Source organism: Triplophysa rosa, linkage group LG6 (assembly GCF_024868665.1).
Source record: "Triplophysa rosa linkage group LG6, Trosa_1v2, whole genome shotgun sequence".
Taxonomy (NCBI): Eukaryota; Metazoa; Chordata; class Actinopteri; order Cypriniformes; family Nemacheilidae; genus Triplophysa; species Triplophysa rosa.
Window position 1 is genome coordinate 9,802,670 of NC_079895.1, and position 21,904 is coordinate 9,824,573.

At 38.0% G+C, this 21,904-nt stretch overlaps 1 protein-coding gene across 4 annotated transcripts in view; it reads left to right on the plus strand.

The window, feature by feature from the left end:
* nalcn (sodium leak channel, non-selective) overlaps positions 1-21,904 on the plus strand; it is a 79,307-nt gene that overhangs the window by 9,856 nt on the left and 47,547 nt on the right. For all 4 annotated transcript variants that reach the window (XM_057335752.1, XM_057335751.1, XM_057335749.1 and 1 more), the window contains 5 exons: positions 196-347; positions 4,176-4,318; positions 4,765-4,869; positions 11,455-11,541; positions 21,180-21,311. In XM_057335752.1, coding sequence (XP_057191735.1) covers positions 196-347; positions 4,176-4,318; positions 4,765-4,869; positions 11,455-11,541; positions 21,180-21,311 — 619 coding nt within the window. The remainder of the gene's footprint in view (positions 1-195; positions 348-4,175; positions 4,319-4,764; positions 4,870-11,454; positions 11,542-21,179; positions 21,312-21,904) is intronic.

A 21,904-nucleotide genomic window follows, 5' to 3' on the forward strand; every position in this document is an offset into this window, starting at 1 on the left:
ACCACACAATGAGTCATACTGTATGTCAATCCCAAATGCTGACTGTGTGCACGCAGCCAAAGAGGACCATGATAACACAAGTGCTAGTCTGTGAGCAAACACCAGATGATTTGTTACAATACAATAGTTAATCTGGTCAGATATAGCATGCCAACATGTGATGATGATTCTTTGGTCACTATGCTCTTTTTCCAGTGAGGTGACATGGAACAGCCTGGCCATCCCTGATACACACTGCTCTCCATATGGGGAGGGTTATCAGTGTCCAGCAGGGTTTGAGTGTAAAGATCTGGAAAAGTTGGGGCTCAGCAGACAGGAGCTGGGATATAGCGGCTTCAATGAGCTTGGTGAGTCATTGCATTGCAATGCTTTTGCACAACTCAACCCAGCATGAAGAAAGTGCCTGCACTGTTGATAACCCACTGCCATGATTCTGGGTTGAGGTGGGTGATTTTTAGGGCGTTGTTAAAGTGTTCCATGCGTTTTTAGCTTGTTACTGTGAGGTAGATGAGATGTTGGTAGGTGGTTGCAAGGGTTTAACTAAATGGTTACAAGAGCAAGTTTTTAGAGGTACCACTATTTACAGTTTTAACTACCTGTAATGTCTCCTTTTGTTTTACAACAATATGACATTTAGAGGACTTTAATAAACCACAAGGGTGTTTAGAATCCCCTAAATTTCATTTGTATATGTATTATAGAAAGATAATATGACTAATCTAAAATCAGTTTAGACTATTTTCTGATAGTTCATGCATAGGCTATTTATGGCTACCATAGCATAGTCTTCAAAACTGTCTTTTTACCTTAACCCACATCACCTTTTTCAACACACTTAAAAATAAGTACGTAAGATAAAGTTATGAAATGCAGCTATAACATTGTCTCCATTGTAGAAATGACTGAACATGGCTTGCCCATTCAAAAAAATGAAACTAGCTATATTTTATAATTCAGTTTGATGTTCTGATATTATTTCTTATACCTCTTCATGTTATCATTATTTCAACTTCAAAATAGACAAATTGTTCAGTTTTGCCCTGGGACAGTTGTATCACCTACAAATTTAGCTTGAGTTTATAAATCAAAAATCCACTCTTATTCACAAGTGCCAAATGTAGTGCTTTCAAGGAGGTTCTGCTGCTAGCTATAACAACAACACAAATTATAGAGCTTAGCTGTCCTGCTGGCGATTTATTGTGCTAATGTCACTTTACCTTTTGTTATGGAATGTATCCACAATGATGTTATTTCATTGCAATTTTCTAGTGAGCGTTGGTGCCACAGAAGCATTTTCACTTGATTTACACATTTTGTGTTGAACAGAAAAAACACATCTCACTGCCTTTAGGAAATGTTATATTTACGGCAAAGCTTATATTTCAAAGCATTGTAAAAGCAGCTTCACAAGTAGAACAGTTTATTTAAGCACCTTGATCTGCGCCAACCAGAATGCGGCATTCTTATCGTTCCCATTTGAGATAAATCCACTTGAAAGGTACATAGAGCAGTGCCACTAATCTCCAAATAGCCATGAAGGGATGCTTTTCCCTACAAAAACAGTCATGGCTTTGAAACCGTTGACTTGCATAACATTGAGATCTGCAAAAGGGCCCTCCTTCATCCTCTTTATAGACTTCAATACACAGATATGTCATTTATGAGTTGACAAGAACCGTTCGTGTCCATTCATGCGTGATCACTGTGTGGATTGAATTCACTGCAACAATGTTTTTTTTTGGATTGCAGAATTCAGGGCTGCAAAATTATGATTGATTTCTGGAAGTTTACATTAACACTACATGGCAACTGGCTTTACTCGTGGCATTATGACATCTCTTGCTTGTAGATAATATTTCCCCTTGATTAAATGCATTTATTTATATGATGGTCTTATTAAGATTGTATTAATGTTGTAGCCAAGGTAAAGTCAGGGCTTTTACAATATTAGTCCCTAGAGATTGCTGAGATCGAAAAGAAATTAGTCTTGATATACAGTACTCTCTCAGGCCATGCACAATTAAATGACTATAGAGTTTTTTTCCTTTTGCGTTTGCCAGACATGTCTGTACACAGTGATTTATCTCCAAGTGATTTGTAATGGAAGTTCTTAGTTTGCCAAGTGCATTTCATCTACATAATTTTCCAAGGAAAACCCTAAATGCGAATTACTGTACATATTTTTATGTTTTTTAAACATAATTTTGTGTTGAAAAAACAACTTAAGTGGTCTCTTCAATTAATTATTTGACGGGTCCCTGTGAAGGTTATGTGTATGGTTAGTCAAGGTAACATTAAAGACTCTGCAAGTGTCCTTGGCCAGTTTGGCCCCAGGACCTGGTGGGAAAATGGCAGGAAGCAGAGCTGAGTGCAATGCTTCCTGCTGGCCTTTGGCAGCCATCTCGCAGCCGGGGCATCATGGGTCACCATGAAAGAGAGCTTGTTTTTAGTTTGTGCACTCTGGTTTACATCTATTAAATTACATAAGTAATTTGTTGATGGTGTAGCGCCACATTATAGATAAAACACAGTGTATTTATCTGCAGAGGATATCTGACTGACATTGGCATGAATGGGAGAGAATTACTACTGAAATATGCTGTTTCTATGACAACGCACCTATAAAGCAATACTGCACATGAAAATGAATAATTATTTTATGTACTCACCCTCATATCACTTAAAACCCACTTAGCTCTTTGAAAAAAATACCACTTTTTAATGGTTAAAGAGCAATTTTATTTCAAATGTATTTATTTATTTTAGTGTTGTCACGGTACCAAAATTTCAGTAGTCGGTACCAATACCAGTAAAATTCCACGGTTCTCGGTACCAATTTCGGTCCCAAAGCAAAACACCAGTACATGCTAATTGAAACACAATTTTATTAATAAAGCTCATTGTTAACATAAATGTATAGAAAGCAATGCCATTCTGTATACATGAAGTATAAGTTAATTGTTGCTGAAACTGTTGTGTGCTCACTGCTGATGCTGATGAACATCCTACTCAGTCTGCTGCTGTAAAAGACAAATAGAATAAACTTCAGAAAGTCAACTGACTGAACAAACATGCATATGCAATATTAAAACAAACCTCAGTTTTTATACTGCATTTACACAAGATTACTTACATTAAGGTAACTGTATATTAAAATAATAAATGCAACAAATATATTTTTATTTAGTTTAAATGTGGCTTTTTAAACCTAATAGAGTTATCTATCCAAGACATACACATTGCTAGTCATACAGTTAGTATGAAAGTTTTCTAGCACATAGATTTCAGATAGGCATAAATAAAATAGGTACTGTAAACCCCACCCTGTCCTCCCATTTATTTAACTCCATTACAGTAATAAAAGCATTAAATGGTTAATAAGGACACTTGACTGGATTAGCATTGGCGCTAACAAATTAACATGCAAACAGGGACGTTTAATTTAATGTAACCTTTAATTTAACATATGCTACAACATTCATAATGCAAACGCGAACAGAATTTGAAACTTACCGCTTGAATTGTTACTTAAATCCGGATGCTTCCTCCTTTCACCACAAAACTCTGTTTGTTTTCTTCGTGATATGACTTTAATCTGAAGTATTTCTGCGCGCATCTCTTGTGGATCGGAGCCGCGCTTATCACGTTTTATTGCGTCTATGAAAAGTTTCCGACTGACAACCTGTCAGACAGAGCATCAGTACCCGGTTGACCCGGGACGGCGGTGGTACCGACAACTTTTTTTATTTTTAGGTACCGACTTGGACCCGAAGTACCGGTACTTTTGACAACACTAATTTATTTATTATACAGTGTAGCTATTAAGCAACATGTCCTTGGTTGTGTATTTACTGTATTTAGTTCAGCATTTACTGTAGACGGTTCCTTTTATACTGTATAGATATTATTACATGCTGCAGCAACATTGATCCAAAGAATTGAACAGAGCTTCAGAGATAAGGATTACTATTATATTCAGAGGCTTGGAGAAAGAAGCCCATAGCTGAGTAATAGGAAGCACCTGACAAGGTTCACTAATGCCAAGACTGTGTTTATGTCTGAATTTTTGTGCCTGAGTGCCCAGTCAGACCACTCTAGGGCAGAAGAACATCTCACACATGCTTTCGCCTTGCTCTCACCCACGTCATGTCCCTGTCTGACCTCTCCTCTTGCAGGCACCAGTATATTCACGGTATATGAGGCCGCGTCTCAAGAGGGCTGGGTGTTCATCATGTATCGAGCTATCGACAGCTTCCCACGCTGGCGCTCATATTTCTACTTCATCACACTCATCTTCTTTCTCGCATGGCTGGTCAAGGTAGAAAAATAATTGTATTCTCTTCAAAACGTGGGAACTCCTTATAAGAACTAAATATAGTCAAATAAAGGGAAAGTCCTCCAAACCTTGTGCTGTTTCTGACTGTGTGGAGCACCTGCATATCCTTTTCAAGAATCCCAACGTCAGTAAGTTTGACATATTTTAGCACAAACTGTATTGGACCAGACCGCAAACATGGATCGCGAGCGCTGCAAAAGTGCTGTTAAGCATTTCACATGCAAAGAGGGATTTTACATAGAAATCACGAACAGCAGCAAGGAAATTACCTGTTTAATTCAATCATAGAGAGGCCGGAAAAGGGTCACGAAAAATGAAATGATGTTGTGAAGCACAAAATTTTGAGGGGGGGGGAATAAAATGAATAGAATGAAATCAACATTTTGTGAGCTTTCATTCATTTGATTTTTTCACCACTGTGTTCCTAGAACGTGTTCATCGCTGTGATCATAGAAACCTTTGCTGAAATCAGGGTGCAGTTTCAGCAAATGTGGGGGTCCCGGAGCAACACCACATCAACAGCCACTACACAGGTATGCAGAGATGCACATATATGCACATCCACACACACTTTGATCACTTATATTAAAATGTAAAAAGACAGAATAAACTTAAATATAATTTTTTTTATATTAAGCCTTGTACGAAACGCACCAATGTACAGTACACATCTAAGGGAATTCATTTCATTATTCCCTGGAGTCTGGCTTCCCTGGCTTCAGCAGGCAGGAGACACCCGACAGCAAGCTGTTTTTACATTTATTTGGCTGCTTGTCAGGTGGGGGCTCCCGAACCACCTAGAGATTTGATTGGGCGGCTGGCAGACTCGAGGGTGAGTCATAGAGGAACGTGGCTGAAAAGACAGGAGACCAAAATAGAGAGAAAAACACTGTGCGTGTGTGTTTGCATTTCTGTTGTTCGGCCTAGATTTGATGTGACTGATCAACTGAGGGAAAATAAAATCAACTAGCCCTTAATGTAACTTGCTGTCTTTTGCCTGCAAAGATCTCCAGTAAGGAAACCTGTCCTGTTGATTTTATACAACCATCACCCACCTAGTGTTTAGTGAGAAATTCACACTAACCAAGCTAATGGTGCAAATGCACAGAAAATCTGGAGTGGGGGCGTGGTGTGAAAAGTTGTGAGTGTAATTGTGTGAACTGAGGCATAGTGTCTTCCTGACTGTGCCAGTCAGAATGCCAGTGCCAGTCTTGGAGCGGAGCCTTGAGGGTTGGCATGAGTGGAGCTGGCACGATTTTTGGCAACACAGGACTGACCTGACCAGCGTTATTCAAGACTTATGGCTGTAGAAGGGGTACAGAACACTGCTTTAGTGAGGTCAGTCTTAAGAAAAAACCTGGGTCTTATTTCACCCTAAAATTAAAAGAGATAAAAAAGCCTACCATACAGTGGCATTTTTTCATCACACATTTCCCTTTAAATAATAATAATGCATTTACATTTAGTCATTTAGCAGACGCTTTTATCCAAAGCGACTTATAAATGAGGTAAACAATGGAAGCAATTGGACGATGTTGCAACGATGTTTTGTTGTTTGTTTAAAATTAGTGATTTCAAATGACTAATTGCAATTAATCGCACCCAGAATAAAATGTCTGTGTACTGTGCATATTCATTTTGTGTTTATAAACACAAAAACATGCATGCATGTATATATACTGTATTTAGGAAATATTTAGATGTATTTATTTTAGTGCTGGGCACATTTTTTAAATCGCATAAACTGCATGACTTTTCTGTGATTAATCGCGATTAATCACATTGTTAAGCGTAAAATTCAATAATGAATTCAAAAGTAGTGTATTGTGCACTTTTATTTTATAAGTACTGCTATATGAACAAAAGTGCAATAAGATTTGGTTTGCAAACACTTTAAACAAATAATGTGCTTTTTTACAACAGTATTTCCTATACGTAGTAGCATTAACAATTTTAACTTAAAATATTTCTTGTAAGTCTCAACTTAAACATTAATGTAATCGAATTAAATGTAAAACCATCTGCCACTGCCAGGGCATTTACATTCAGTTTAGTTTGATGTAATGATTGATTTTATTGCTTATACATGAACTCTCTTTCTATGGGAGGCAAATCCTGCCAAATTTAAATAAATAAATTAAACGATGAAAATGAAAACCAGATTAGCAATTTCATTATACACAACTGCGTGCACAATATGTGCCAAAATGAAAAATAAAATGAAATTATTTTATTTTCATTTTCATTTTTACACTGACAATGAGTTGTCCCTGTCAAATTGAAAAAGAAAATACAATTGGTGATTTGACATTTCATTTTCACTAAAATCTCGAGGCAAGACTGCCAATATGAAAATGAAAAGGCAAATGTGAAAAATAAATTGTAAAAACATTTTTTACAAAGGTTTTATTAATGTTCACGCAATACTACTGACACAATTCAAATTAAAATGTAAACTTTGATTTTCAATGTAAAATTTTATTTTCTCTTTTATTTCATTTTCGTTTTCATTTTTTTTTCTTGTTCACGGTCATGCAAATTACATGTTAATTAGTGGGTGTGGACGAGCGTCTGCATTACTAGGAACGCCCACAAAAAACGTCATATCCGTTTATTCGAACGAACGTGTGGCGACCTTGTCAGGCGCTTGGCCTTAGCGCTTTGTAATGATGACGATGATTGTGCCTGGTGTAATACCGAAAAGTTGTTGTGTGGTAACTTATCTCTGATAAGTTAACAGACGAACAAACTAAAGCATTGGAGAGCCTGTATCTCTAGCGTGCCCTGAAACATGCCGGAGCGCGATTGTCCACTCCGCCGCTGACCTGCGCTCACACTGTACATTACAATCCGCACCCGAGCACGCTATCATCATTACACTGTGACTGCTTTTAAGAAAACATAAACAAAGCGATCTTTCTCAGCACAATAGAATCCATCGTAATGTTCGGTTTGAGGTTGATAAGGTGTGTTTAACCTCACGCGCGTGGTGCGCAGACCAATTCGCTTATGGTATCACAAGAGCGGCTCATATGTGTTTAAATCAGCCCCGCGTACTTCATTCATTATGATTATGAGCCAATCGTTATACGAAGCGCTGCACTATATTATGAATGCATGTTTTACATGATGCGCCTGTTTAAATTCCTTGAAGTTCAGCTGTCATACCAAAAAAACATCTAAGTTTTTGTATTCTTTCATCAATAGCATTAAATAAGCCTTTCACACCCGCACATATTACGTCTTTGTGGTGCGAGGGCACTGATAGATAAGCACATGGCTGAAGGAGGGGAGACAAAATGGAGTGGTTTGTTCTATCAACTCCGCCGTCTGGAAGAGATTTAAAATGAAATGTCCATGTAAGAGTTCGGTCCCTTTCCCCAATCCTTGGTGTTTCGAGTCAGATCTGTGGGCGTGGCTTGATGGTTTTGACTAAATCCTTGCTGTTTCGAGTCTTATGAAACCCTTACCCTAACCCTAACTATTTAAACTACCTCTGATTCTTAAACTTGCCAAAAAATACGGCTGCGTGATGACGTCAGACTCGAAACACCAGGCTTGTTCGACTTGATGTGGCGCCGCAAGATCCGACAGGCGTATGACATCAAAGTACCGCGAGAGTGATTCGAAACTAAACATTTTATGGTTTTTGGAATGGCTCTCGCGGTACTTTGATGTCATATGCTTGTCGGATCTTGCGGCGCCGCATCAAGTTGAACAAGCCTACCAAGTGAGAGCCTTTCTGGTGTTCCTGGTTCATGTGCGCGCTTCAGCAGTAAACCTTAAATGCTCTCATTGGTTGAGACGCGTTGTGTGACGTCCATCCCAAGCCAGTAATGATCAACATCCCACCCCTTTTGTGACCCATGGTTTGTCTGTACGTTTTAGAGCCAGTGAGCAATGGACTTTGGAAATAAAATGATACTTAAAAAAAATGCATGATTAAAGTCCGAGTAAAGTGACATTATAGACATTATAAAGTGACAATAAAGTGGAGAAATAAACGTCCAAGTAAATAAAATAAGTTTATCAAAATCTTGGAAAAATAAGCAGGACTATCTGCTCTCAAACGCTGGGGTCCCCAGCCCAGTAGGCTATATGTGAATTATGTGAATAGGTTTTTTGGGAGGATTTGAATTCAAACACGCGCGAGTCAATGCGCAGTGATCCTCCTTCCATTCGCGTTTTTCTCCTCGTGTCTTCATTACCATTTGCTTGTTATTTGGCGTGAGATTTGTTTAGTTGGGCAGAGCGAGAGCGTGAGAGAGCCTGAAAGTGTGTGCATGAGTGCTTACAACCCTGAGCTCGTCATTGAGCAGACACTTGATGCTAGGTGCTCTAGTGATAGGGGAGGGGCCATGCATGCTCGGACGGTCCATTGCGTCATCAATCCCCCGTTTTAGCCTCGCCCAAAAAATCCTGAACAGAGAATTGGTGAAAAACTGTTTAGCGGTTTAACTCCACAATTCAGTACTACTGAGTCTTTGTACTGTGTTTCAGCAATACATTTCTAACATCTATAATGTGTTTAGAAACAATTCTCAGAATTCTCTTTACCCGGACTTTAATGCATGATAAAATAATTGTCTGCATGAATGAATTAATGCGTTAACGCGATAATAACGCGTTAACTTGCCCAGCCCTGATTTATTTATATTTACCAATAATCTAAGTTATATATAAATGTTTATTAATTATTATTCTTAAATATATGCATGTAATGTATGTGTATGTGTTTGTAAACACAAAATAAATATGCACAGTACACAGACATACAGTATATTAAGTAAACGCAAACGTTTATTCTAGATGCGATTAATCACGATTAATCGTTTGACAGCCCTGTTTTAAATATGACGATTTTTATTTCAAAGTTAATTTAAACAGTGTTATTATGGATAATTGTTTAGCTTTGTCCACTTTCACAAGCTTGTCACATCACAAATGTCAAACTGGGATGCAAACTTGTTGATGCAAAAATGCACATTTTTTTAAATATTTAAAACAAGCCGATATTAAGGCAGCTTGTATCCTTGTTGCTATCTTTATGTGTCCGATCATCCTTGTAAATATGCAAATAAATACATTCATCCTTGGTTTTAAATATATACAGTATTAAATATCAAACTTTGATTATTCAAGATTAATTACTAACCCAGGATAATATTCGTACAGTGTGAAACATAGAAGATATAATAGGGATTATGTTAACCCAGGGTTAAAATGAGAGACATAATAAGTGTTTAAAGTTCTAAAATTTTGTCCCATAGAACTTTACAAACTATACTGTGTTGTGACCTTAAAAACTGATTTTGATTAAAAACAAAAATACTAATTAGCTCTTTGGGCACACAAAACCTCAGGATAATGCCTTTAATCTCAAAGAAATTGAAAGAAAATATGGCTCTCCTGGGGGGGGGTGATACTCTGCCAAAACTTGCACCATTCCTTTGTGATGGTCTTATAAAAAATTATAATTCAATAAGGCCCCTTAAGAAGATTACCACATGAATGAAGTTATAATTACGAGACAATGAGTGGAAACTTTTTAAATATCTATTTATGTAGGTAACCTTTTTAATCTATCAGAGCTGAAGGGGCATTGTGAGCTTAATGACTGTCATTTCTCCTGGGTTTTAATGGTTTTCTTTTATTCTAAACTGATGACAGACACACGTAAGTGGAACAGCAGCGGCACACATTAGGAACAGACACAGGCGGATTTTCACTGCATGATGTCACAGATCACAGACGCTTAAAGAACCATACGCAAAAGATGCGTTCACTAGACTGTGTCTGCACAAGAATAAATGACCAATGCAAAAATATATTGCACGCATGCTGTGTTTTACTGTAAGATCGTGATCAAATATGACTTTGGTCTGCATTCTCACACCAAAGCTCATTCTGTCACATACTAGTTTATTTTAATTCTGTTCCATCAGAACCAGTAGCTCTACACTGAGTCATATTTTCTACATGGTTTTACATCTGTTTTGAAAAAACATTGGCTGTATAGTGATTTGTCAATAAGACTTTCTGTGAAGTCTGTCTTAAAGTTTTTTGCATGTGTAGGCATGGATTGTAAGTATTAAGATGTATTATTAAACATTGAACAACCAACAGTGCAGCAAGCATCACTATTATTATTGTTTCCCATTTGGGCAATGGGTATATTAATCTAATAATAAAACTTCAAATCGTGTGGTGTGTCCCAAAAGGGGAGGGGTGTGCATTTAAAAAACATCCTATTTAGGGTTTTAGCTTGGGTGAAGATAAAATTGCATTAAGGGGGGACATTAGACATTGTTACAGACTAGAATTATCATAGAGACTAGGGTGGGATCTTTTGGCATGGGCCAGTAAAAATACACCCTCAGTACCCTAGCATTCACATAGCAATGTGTTAATAATATATCTTAAGAAAAGAATATCTTAGGAACCTCATACTTGTGCAAATGCTCTGACAGCCACCCACTGCATCCTTGTATTTCGGTGGTGAATAACTGAAACTGTTAGTGCTTCCAATTATATTTTTTAAATAAATGCTTTGATTTACATTAAGAAAGCAAAGTACAAATTGTGGATGCAGGCTTCAGGTAAAGAGTTACCTGGGTTGTGTATGTATGATTATAAGTAGCCTGTTGTTTGGCAGATTCAAGGTGCCTGCCGTAGCGTCGCCTCTCTCCTTTAGTCCCTGCTGTCCCCAACACTGTCTCCTCGTATCTGTCATGGTGAAGTCATGGTGCATTTAGATTCTGAAATGTGAATAGATGCTCGCTGGATCATGAAGCCAATTTCTTATGACCTTGCTCGTCTTTATGAAGTGTATATGACGGTGCTTTAAGCCTTTCTGTGTTCAGAGAATTCTGTTGAATATAATGTGATCGTTAATTGTCTTTGATGCCAATGATGTTTCATTTGTGTATATTTTGAACCTTCCTTTTTCCTCCTATTTGTTTATTTATAGGTCTGTAAATGTGCATTTAGTCGGCATTGCTAGAGTTGTTGTTTGCAATATGACAAAATATCAATCATTCACACTTTTCACCCTTTCTCTCGCTCCTTTCCTTTTCTCTGTTTCTGTCTCTTTCTTATGTATTTCCTCCTGGTGGCAGATGTTTCACGAGGACGCGTCTGGAGGATGGCAGCTCGTGGCGGTGGACGTGAATAAACCACATGGCCGGGCGCCTGCCTGCCTCCAGGTACCAGACATGCAATTTAATGGCACTGACGCCCCCGACCGTCAGCACACCCTCAGCATCGCCTCGCTGCCACATCTAATGCCACACTGCTGTGTGGGAGTGCAAGAAATGTGCCGTAGGCAGCCCGAGCACAATAGCCACATTTAGATTTCGCACAAACTAGCTGGTATGATCCTGACAGAGTATTAAAAGACTGGGGTATGAACACAGCAATGTTTTCTTACTTCACATTTTGAGCACAGTTTTGCACACACACACCATACATGTTTCTAGACACCCACTCATGAATAATGATTATTATGAATGATGATTTTATTTCACGTAGGGTTGTATTTAGATTTCTATGCTTTCAAAAAATAAGAATAAAAGAACAGCTTTTTTTGATAGACATGTTTAATACATCAAACATGGCATAAGAGTTGATAGTGATATCATCAAAAATAGAATGTTGTTCTTACATGACTATAAAAATATGCCTATGGCAAAAAGCTTTAAAAACATTTAGGTTCAAAAAGGCTGAGATCAAAGGCTGGCATTTAATGACATTTTAGACGGCAGGTTTCCATGAGGTGATCCCATCAAGTAAAGGCATATTGTATTTTCTCAGAGAGAGGCAGAGGTTACAAGGGGTAGGATGGAGGTGAACGAGGAAGAGAACTCAGCACGTGGGTACAGGTGAAGTTCATCATAGACTTCAAGCACAATGGCTTTCAGCACATCGCAGTGGTCTGTGAACTATGATTGAAAAGCCTTAGCAGAAAAATGAAAAACAGCCTAGATCTAGACAAAAAGAAATAGAAAGCTTGAGTATGTTTTCTTCCTGTTGTAAAAGAAAAAAGGTCAGTGTGTGTTATGCCGTGACACTGAATGGTTACAAATTTGGAATAAATTGTAACATTACAATGCCTATTTTTTCATGAAATATCGCATAGTTTATCAATGTGGGTCATTCTTTTTTTAACATTTGTGTGTCCTTATTATCTTTAGTTAAAATCTGAAAATGCACTTCCTTCCTGTAATGACTATCTATCTTGAGTTAGACGGCTTGGGCAGATCATCCGTTAACTCCTCCCCTTCAACTGTCAGTCTGCTGCCAGATCCAATTCAAAATGCAACGGCTGTTTTTATACATCTAATCAAATCACAAAGACAACAGTTTTCTCATTCGAAATTCCATTTAATCAAAATACGGACATATAAACGATCTGAACTTCCAGTTCACTGGGACTTTAAGTGTTTTGAAAAAAAATGTAAATGTTTTTTTTCTTCATAACTCAGCAGTGTAGCAACATTTGCTTGTTTATCCTTCTTTGGTGTGGACAGGCTCGTTCTTTCTATTATATTTAATCTGAAAGTAGGGATTTTTATCTTTTTGGTCATGTTTCATAATATAGTTATGGTTAATGAGGTCTGCTTAATCTCTTTTCTAAAGGCCACCTTGGTGTTAATTAGGCCTTTGTATTTCTTTGTTATAATTACAGATATTTTAATGCATTGCGTAAGAAAGCTGAACCGGCAGACCTTTCTCGTCTGAGGTTTTTAGCTTCTCCTATACTTTAAACTTTTTATAACTTTGTTCAGACTGTAGAAATGAGAGTCTCAAAAATAATAAATGTTTCATTGTAATTTAAATCCTGACCTTTTCAATAAAGGGTATGCAGTTTTACTTTATTATCATAAAAATCAGTTGAGTGTGCATATTTCTTTACAGATACCAAATTGGCCCGAGTTTAGCAGGCTGTGACTGTTGGGTAGTGGCATGTTTAGGTTGTATTTTGTTTTTATGTAGGACCAAAACTAAATATACAGTACAATTATCACTTAGTCATGCCAGGTTCGGACATTGTGTAAATTTGTAAATTATACAAATTATAGAAATTATAAAGCAGATTTTTCATATTAACATCTTGGGCTAAATTTCTCTTTTGAGCATAAGCAATAGATCATTTTTTTCGTTTTTAATATAAGCAGTTAAAACCATAAAAGGGTGGTTTCCCAGACAGGTCTTTAGCCTAATGCCAGACTAAAATAAATGTTAACGCTGTCATAACTTGCATTTGTTTGTAAAAACTACTTAAATTACCTAATTTAACTAAGGCTTTGTTCTGATTTAACATAATCTCTGTCCGGGACCGCCCCAAAAAGTCAAGTATCGACCTGATTCTTCAATGTTAAAATGCAGTTTTTCCCAAGAGAGTTTCATGTAGAAAAGAAGGCCCAGATGTTCAGTCAATAATTTTCATGTAGAATTAAAGCTCTATCTTCTAAAGAGCGGTTCCTTGATCCTCCGATATCTAAAGGTCCTTTCCCGCTCAGCTTGTCTGTGTCGTAAACCCCAAATGTCATGATTGATTACCCTGTTAAACACAAGTTACCACCCATGGAGGAGACACCTCAGCTTCTGTATGCAACCTTTACACCCCCGTGCCAAGGTTATTTATTTAAAGGAACCCTTCATTACCCCACCTATGACCTTGCCACACTCAGTTTTCCCAAGGGGCCCATTCCTCCCAGCCATCAGTGTGCCGTAGCCGTAGAGCTCACGGTTCAATCTGCTTTAATCTCTAACCTGGCCTCAGCAGCTTGAACGGTGGCTGGAGAATTCAAGAGGACAGTCAGCTTTAATTAACCAGCAGGCCCCAGACAGAGCGTGAATCACCTCACTCCAGTAATAACTTCGATAAGCAGTGGGATTTGAAAACCGCTTGTCTCCCACCAGCTATTTTTGTTCCTTTTTCCTAATTAAACAGTGATGGAAGTGTGTTGGGTTGTGCCGCAGAGCTCACAGAAAGTGCTTTTGTAACACTTGGTTTGCTTGTGACTTACATCGTTGAGTTACATCAAAGATAATATATAGTAACAAGATGCGCCACTGGCATTACAATGAATGGAGAGGATTGCAACGCTGAATATGGCCACTCTAGCAAAGAAAGCCCAACCTTCCAGTAGAACAATCCAATCGCCACTCGATAAAGACTGACGATGCACATGCGCAGTAGCTGAAGCGACCTTTAAAAAGGTGATTTTTAACGCAATTTAAGCTTAGCAAACCGAAGTTATGGTACAGTCCATATCAGGTTTAATCATTGATCGGAAATATGCTATTTAATTGTGATTTTTGCAAGAGATTTTAGAAAAAGCTGCCTTCCACCATTCAAAGGGATAGGACTGTTGACTCGCTATGATGTAAATAACTGCTCAGAGGCGTTGCAAACATGGCCGCCGAGTGGCACGACTTCCGTAAACGAATTTGGGTTGTTGAACATGTACAGTATGTTTGTTTCATTGTCTTTGCTAGTGAGTGTAGACAATAGAAGGTGGATGAAAGTGTGCAGTCAAGTTTTTAAAAGCTGTTAAATAAAAATCAGTTATTGATCAAGTACATACAAATGTTGAATGCTGATAACTTAAGTATATCATTGCTGCCCTTCTGAAACATTGTATGTCCAAATTTGCTGTTTTTCCGGAAAATGGGAAAAACAATGATTTTTTCAATGATTGCATACTGTGTTGTCAATGTTGACAAGCTTTTTTTTCATGGTTAGATATTTGCATCCCAGTGACAAACATAAAGGGTGACTAACAATAATGATTTATGGCAAAAAATAAAAATCATGAAATATGGAGATAAAAGGTTTCAGAAAGACAGCAGTGATATACTGATTCATAATTTGAGCTGTTGGGTGCAAGTTTGCAGGAAATGTCAGTTTGACAGCATTTGACTTCAACCTATGCAACAATAAGTACATAAAGTAACATGCAATTTTATGTTTCAAACATGGCAATATAGTGGCAAAAGTTACTTATTGCAGCTTTAAAGTGATAGTTGACCCAAAAAAGAAAATTCTGTCACCATTTACTCGACATCTTGTCATTTCAAACCTGTACGACTATCTTTCTTCTGCAGAACACACAAAAAAATATATATTTTGAAGAACGTTGGTGACTGAACAATGGCTGTACCCATTGACTTCTATTGTATGGACACAAAACCAATGCAAGTCAAAGGGCACCGCCATTCGGTTAGCAGCATTCTTCAAAATATTTTAATAGTAAAGCACATTACACTTATTGTATGAAAAGAGCATTCTTCCTCAAATCTCTTTTTGTGTTTTATGGAAAAAAGGCTATTTGTTTATTTAAAAGGAAAACGATGCAGAAAAGCACTGCTACAATTTCAAGCAGCCAATGTTCCACATACAGGCTTCTAGCCAAAGGCTGATTTGGAGTCCCTGGTTAGGCTTTTGACAAAATTAAGAATGAGATAATATATATATATATATATATATATATACAAATATAAAAAATATAAAAAAAACAAAGACTGTGTAGAGCCATCGAATAATATGAGGAAGAAATGACGAGTAACAGCCTGATCTTTATTTTTAGGTGCACTCTACCTTTAAGAGTCAGTAAATGTTTGGTCAAACGCCAGTGATGCACCATGAAGGATAAAGAAATGCCGTTCTCTTTCGAGTCAAGTTTGCTTTGATACAGCACAGAAGTGACGGAGCATGACAGGCACCTTGTTGTAAAGAACACTAATTGCGTGTCAGCTGACAGGTGTAAAGCCTGAAGTTTCAAACACATAGAGGAACAGTAACAAGATGCTCTCAATGTCTGTTGTGAAGAAGATACAAATTGGACTGCATCAAATGCTCTGAAATTGAGAAAGAGAGAGAGGGGTACATCTCGCCCTCACAAAGGTTATTATTCAATCGATTGTGACAGCTTTGGTATGCATTTGTGCGCCACCAGTGACATCAGAATAAGTAGGCCACCAAACCCTGTGTGTGCTTTGACAGGGCTGTATTTATGTTCTGCATACAGTACAAGTGAAATGGGTTCTTCTAGACGTGCTTGTTGAAAAGATGTTACATGAGCCACTATCAAGCTTTTAGAGCACAAGATAAGAACATACTGTAAGAGCATTTTGGGGTGAAGTCAAGGGCCTTGAGACAGTCATCTTTTAGTCTCCGTTCACACAAAACGCCCAAGGGAAACTAACATTGAGGAGCTGAAAATGTCAAAATGCTTTGTCAAGTCCCATATTAGTCATAGAGGCTGCTTTGAGATATTGAAGTTGTGATCCCAGACCGGAGGAGCAGACAGACGAGACCGATCCTGTCCTCATCGTTCTCCCTGGGGATACAGGATTCCAGCTACATTTCCTGGTGTTCTAGCAGTTCTTTATGGCTTTCATTTTTAAACTTGCAGATTCAACAGCACATCTGTAGCACTCAACTCATCTTTATTTATATGGCACTTTTTACAATTTTCATTGTTACAAAGCAGCTGTATTACAGAGACATATTGACTATAAGCAAAACAATTAAAGTTATACCTGTAAAAAAAAGAAAAAGGTGAAAACACAGAAGACAGACATACCCACATACAAAACACTCCACACACACACAATATGCGCACGTACTAACACACATAGACATAGACACACACGGACACGCACGCACGCACAGACACGAACGCACATGAAAGGAAAGAAACAGAAAAAAAGTATCCTTGCCACATTAGCCCACAATAGACCAGATGTATTTTGTTTTGAATGCTTTCTTTATCATTCGCTATTCCAAACTATAAAAAAATGAATAATAAGGTCTAGTGTATGAAATTTACGGATATCTAGTGGTGAGGTCGCGAATTGCAACCAATGGCTCAGTCCACCTCTCCCTTTCAAAGCGCTACGGTGGCTGACACAGGACTAAGATGTTGTCACCATTTCACTTCTTTGCCGAAGGAGAAAACGTATTTACGAAACATCCGTTTAGGGCTACTGTAGAAACTACATGACCAATTTCATGCAAGGGGTCCCGCGGTGTATGTAGATAGAAATAGCTCATTCTTAAAAATAAAGATACTTAAAAGGTTTTCTACGGCGATGCCATAGAGGAACCATTTTTGGTTCCACAAAGAACCATTCAGTCAAAGGTTCTTTATAGATCGGGTTACACACGCAGTTTCTGCCAATCTCATATTAATCTTGAGTACCTGTACAGTAATGTTGCATTCGTCGTATCTTCGAAGAGTATTTAGTTTGATCAAATTTATAAAAGAGAGATACAGCTGTACGATTATTTCCGGAAAAACACAAGATGCTAGAGGTGGGACTAGTGGGAAGAGTGGGAGGGAACTTCAGCACGAGCAACACATCATCACATTAATCCCTTCGTGTTTTTTACATTATGCACGTACACGCCAATTGCCAACAAAATACAGACAAATGACTTAGTTTGACTTACCACATGCAGTTCATGTCCGGCATCTTTTAGCACTGGGACCACGCCATCTATCAGTTTCAAACAATCACCAAATCCCGCGTTATATCCACCGTTTATATAACATTCATCACTGAAATGCCGTGAACAAACAGACACACCTAAACTTCATTATCGCAAGAGTAACGAGCAGCACAGATAATCTTGATGGTAAGCAGGGATCGCTCGTCGGTTGGCTAGTGGGCGGGCTCTTTCTTTCGCCTTGCCGTGCTTTTCCGGGAGAATGGCCAATAAAAGTAATAGGATCCCTTTGATGACACAGGGATCCAGAATTATAAAAAACTTTCCGAAACAAGTTGGTGTGCTGGGGGAGTGTATCAAGTACAGAAATACTACGTCATACATCCAACTCGTTTTTTATCAAGTTGACCATGTTAAGCATGAGAAGCCAGCACGTTTAACAGTGTAAAGAAGTCAGAATGCATGACATAGCATGATACTCAATCTTCAAAGGTTCTTTATGGAACCATGTAGACAAAAAAGGTTCTCCTATGGCGTTGTGAAGCACCTTCATTTTTAAGAGTGTAAGGTCATAAAAACATAACACTTCATTATGTAAGGTCTTTATACATCTCTACAAGACAAGTTATGTAAATTATATTGCATTTCTGTCAATAGATCCTCCACTATTTTGGCAAATCTTCTCTTGACTCTTTTCTGAAGTATTATACTGTGTTGTGGTGGGACAGTGTGCTAGCAGGTTTTTCATTGCCAATTACAAAAGCTGCTAGTTTCTGTTTACAACATACACACGTCTAAGGAACTGTAGTCGATATATCTCTCTGGGCAGATGGATAGCCCGAGGATACAAAGAAAGGAGAAATCTGTTCCCACATAATCTTTACTCCTATGCCCTTATTGCCATTGTCTTATCAAAGACGAGCTTTGCTGTGAAGGTTGTTTTTGTGTGGCGCGGGGCTGCGTTGTTCCACATGTGGCTCAGTCTGGCTGCTGTGCCTGGGGAATGTCTTTTTCTTGCGTCTTTGCCCACCAACCCTGCCACAGACTGTGCGTCTTTAACCTCTGTCCTTAATAGCCTATTTCTTATTTTCTTCCTTTTAGATGTCTTTTGCAATATGCATATGGTGACGGATGTAAAAAAAAAAGTGGAGAGCAAAAACAGATCTTGCAAGGAGATATTTTTGATTATAAGGTAATAAAATATAGTAGTATACTCATACATGCACTTTGGTAAAATTATAGTGTCAGTACTATCTCAACTAAGCAAGGTAGAGTTCTGCTTTGATATAGCAGAGCGGTTTCCCTCCCTTTCTCTGAAAAGAAGTTTGATCACATTTACATAATTGCTATTGACTTATGGCAGCTTCTCTGTTTTCTTCAGTAGGTTCTCTTCCTCTCTTTTTCTCTTGCATTTCCTCTCACTTCAGCTCGATCGAGATGTTCCACCCACCCACAAGCTGTGTTCTTGTAGTTGGCCTGCCAAGTGTACATGCAGCATTTTATCTGCATCTTCTTGGTGTGTCTTCCCTTTGTTTTGTAACACATTAATGCACCCAAGATGTGATTTCTTGGATGCTAAATTACTGACAGCTCTGAGCCATTATACTGACAAAAATGGCCCACTGTTGCGATTGCGATGACTGTTAGCTATTTTTCCACGTGTCCATTCATTTAAAGTTGAAGTGTGTCATTTTCTATAACAAGTAAACAGACACAATAGCAACCCACTTCCAAGAGGCCTGGGTTCCATTTATTTGTTTCCATGTATTGTTTTGTCAGTCTTTTTAAGTCAAAGCAAATCAGTCAGTTTCAAGATGAATCCTAAATATATGATGTTTGAACATGTACGGATTCTATTGCAGCGCAGCTTTCAAAATGCTTCATGTGAATGGGTTGTGGGCTTTGTTCTCACGATTCCTGTTTCCATGGTAACAATGACTTTTACTGGTGGATCTCTTTCAGGATTTTGGATGTGTTGTAAGTTTACTTTACTAGGAATTCTGCAATTAAACAGGTTTTAGTCTGAAGCAACATCCGAGCTCAGGGTTTATTGATTTTGAAAAGGTCTATGAAACCTTTTTTTGAGAGAATTGGTACTAGATCTTCCCTAATAGTATTCTGTGTCCAAACTCATGTCATTGGTTGAGCCAAAAAAAGTGTCAAAATGGTGTAATTTCAACCTTAAACCTGCGAATGATTAGCCATCTTAAAGGGACAGTTCACCAAAAAATAAAAATTCTGTCTTCATTTACTCACTCCTGAGTTGTTTCAAATCTGTATACATTTCTTTGAACCGGTTTTTATGGCCAGCATTGACTACCATAGTTGAAAATATGTCTTTGTAAATTTCTGTTTTGTTGAACACAAAAGAAGATGCAAATTGTTTTCGGGCACTTTTGACTACCATTGTAATTTTTCCAAACAAAGAAATTGATACAAATTTAGAACAACTCTGGGAGAACTGGGAGTAGCTTTCTTGTAGCTCAGTGGTAAGAGCATGGCGCTGACAACGCCAGGGTTTGTGGGTTCGATCCCAGGGGATTGCATATACTTAGAAACAAATGTATAGGATAATGCAATGTAAGTCGCTTTGGATAAAAGCGTCTGCCAAATGCATAAATGTAAATGTAAATGGAGACAGATTTTTTTGTTTTGGGTGATCTCTCCCTTTAACTCTTATACTTCACACATTTTTTCACATGCAAAAATGGTTCTGCTTTATAGGCATATTTTAATGCCATTGATATATTTGTTCCAGATATTGTGTTCTGTGGAAGGAAATGTTCTTATAAAACTATACAATGCAGCTTAGATTTAATAATATTTAAAAATATTCCTATCAAATGCCTCCCATTATATTCCAACCAATATTGCAGCTAACTTTAATACCTCCAACCAATACCATCCACAAATATGAAGCAGAGACAGATTTCATAGCCAGCAGACAGGTGGCTCAGTCTGGGCTTAAATTAAGTCTTTCCGAACTCATCGTCCTGCTCGAGTTGAGGAGACTGTCTGTAATGGGCCTGAGATTGTATTCATTTGCTCTGCTGAGGGCTCAGACAGTAAGGGCTCATTTAGTTGTCTCGGCCTAACCCTGCGTTTAAAAGCTTCCATTATAAAGAAGTGCAGAATGAATTGGAAATAATGTTCTTTAGTGCAGCTACACTCATTATGAGAAAGAAGGACAGTCGGCTTGGTCATAAGGGACCTTACATATCTCTGAGAATTTACTTTTATTACCTTCATTAATATTTAGAACGGGAGATTGTAAACTCAACTGGCAACAGATCCCAAGCTCGATTCTAGCTGGAGTTTCCAAGTGTCCTACAGCAACATGCTTGTTGTGTGCATCTCAGTCAATCTTTTTCCTTTTCTCCACAGCAACTGATGCGTTCTTCGGTTTTCCACATATTCATCCTCAGTATGGTGGCTGTTGATGTGATCGTAGCTGCTAGCAACTACCACAAGGGAGAGAACCATAAACTCATCAATGATGAGCTCTACCTGGCTGAGGTAAGACCTGTCAAAGTCTCTCGATGTCATGGGGTGCTGCATAATTTGAATTATGTGGTGAATAGGGGTGTCCTCGACTTAGGATTTACATAGTCGAATCAGAATTGTCATGTCGTGCCTATAGTCGACTGATAGTCGAATCACACTATGTGTGTGTGTGTGTGTGTGTGTGTGTGTGTGTGCGTGTGCGTGCATGTGGGGACGACACCAGGTGGTTAAAAAGGATATACCTTTATAAATAAAAAATAAATAAAAAAACGAAATAAGCCAGATTCAAGTCACAATGTGCAAAATAAATGTGTTTAGGTAAAATGTCTGAAAAATGGCAGGGGAACATACTGTATATTCAAGACAAAAGCCACAAATAGTAAAATTAATGGACATTTCCCTTAAACATAACGTAACAATGCTGTGCCACTTACTAGACCAGATCTCGCCTCAAAACTATTTTTTAAACTACTCAATAATTTTATTATTTTTTACAAACGGGAATACAACACGTTCATTACCAATGAACTACCAATAAAGTTACTTTATTTACCGCATGCAAAGGAGGAATGCAATAAAGCATCTTACCATTTAAACAGTCAAAA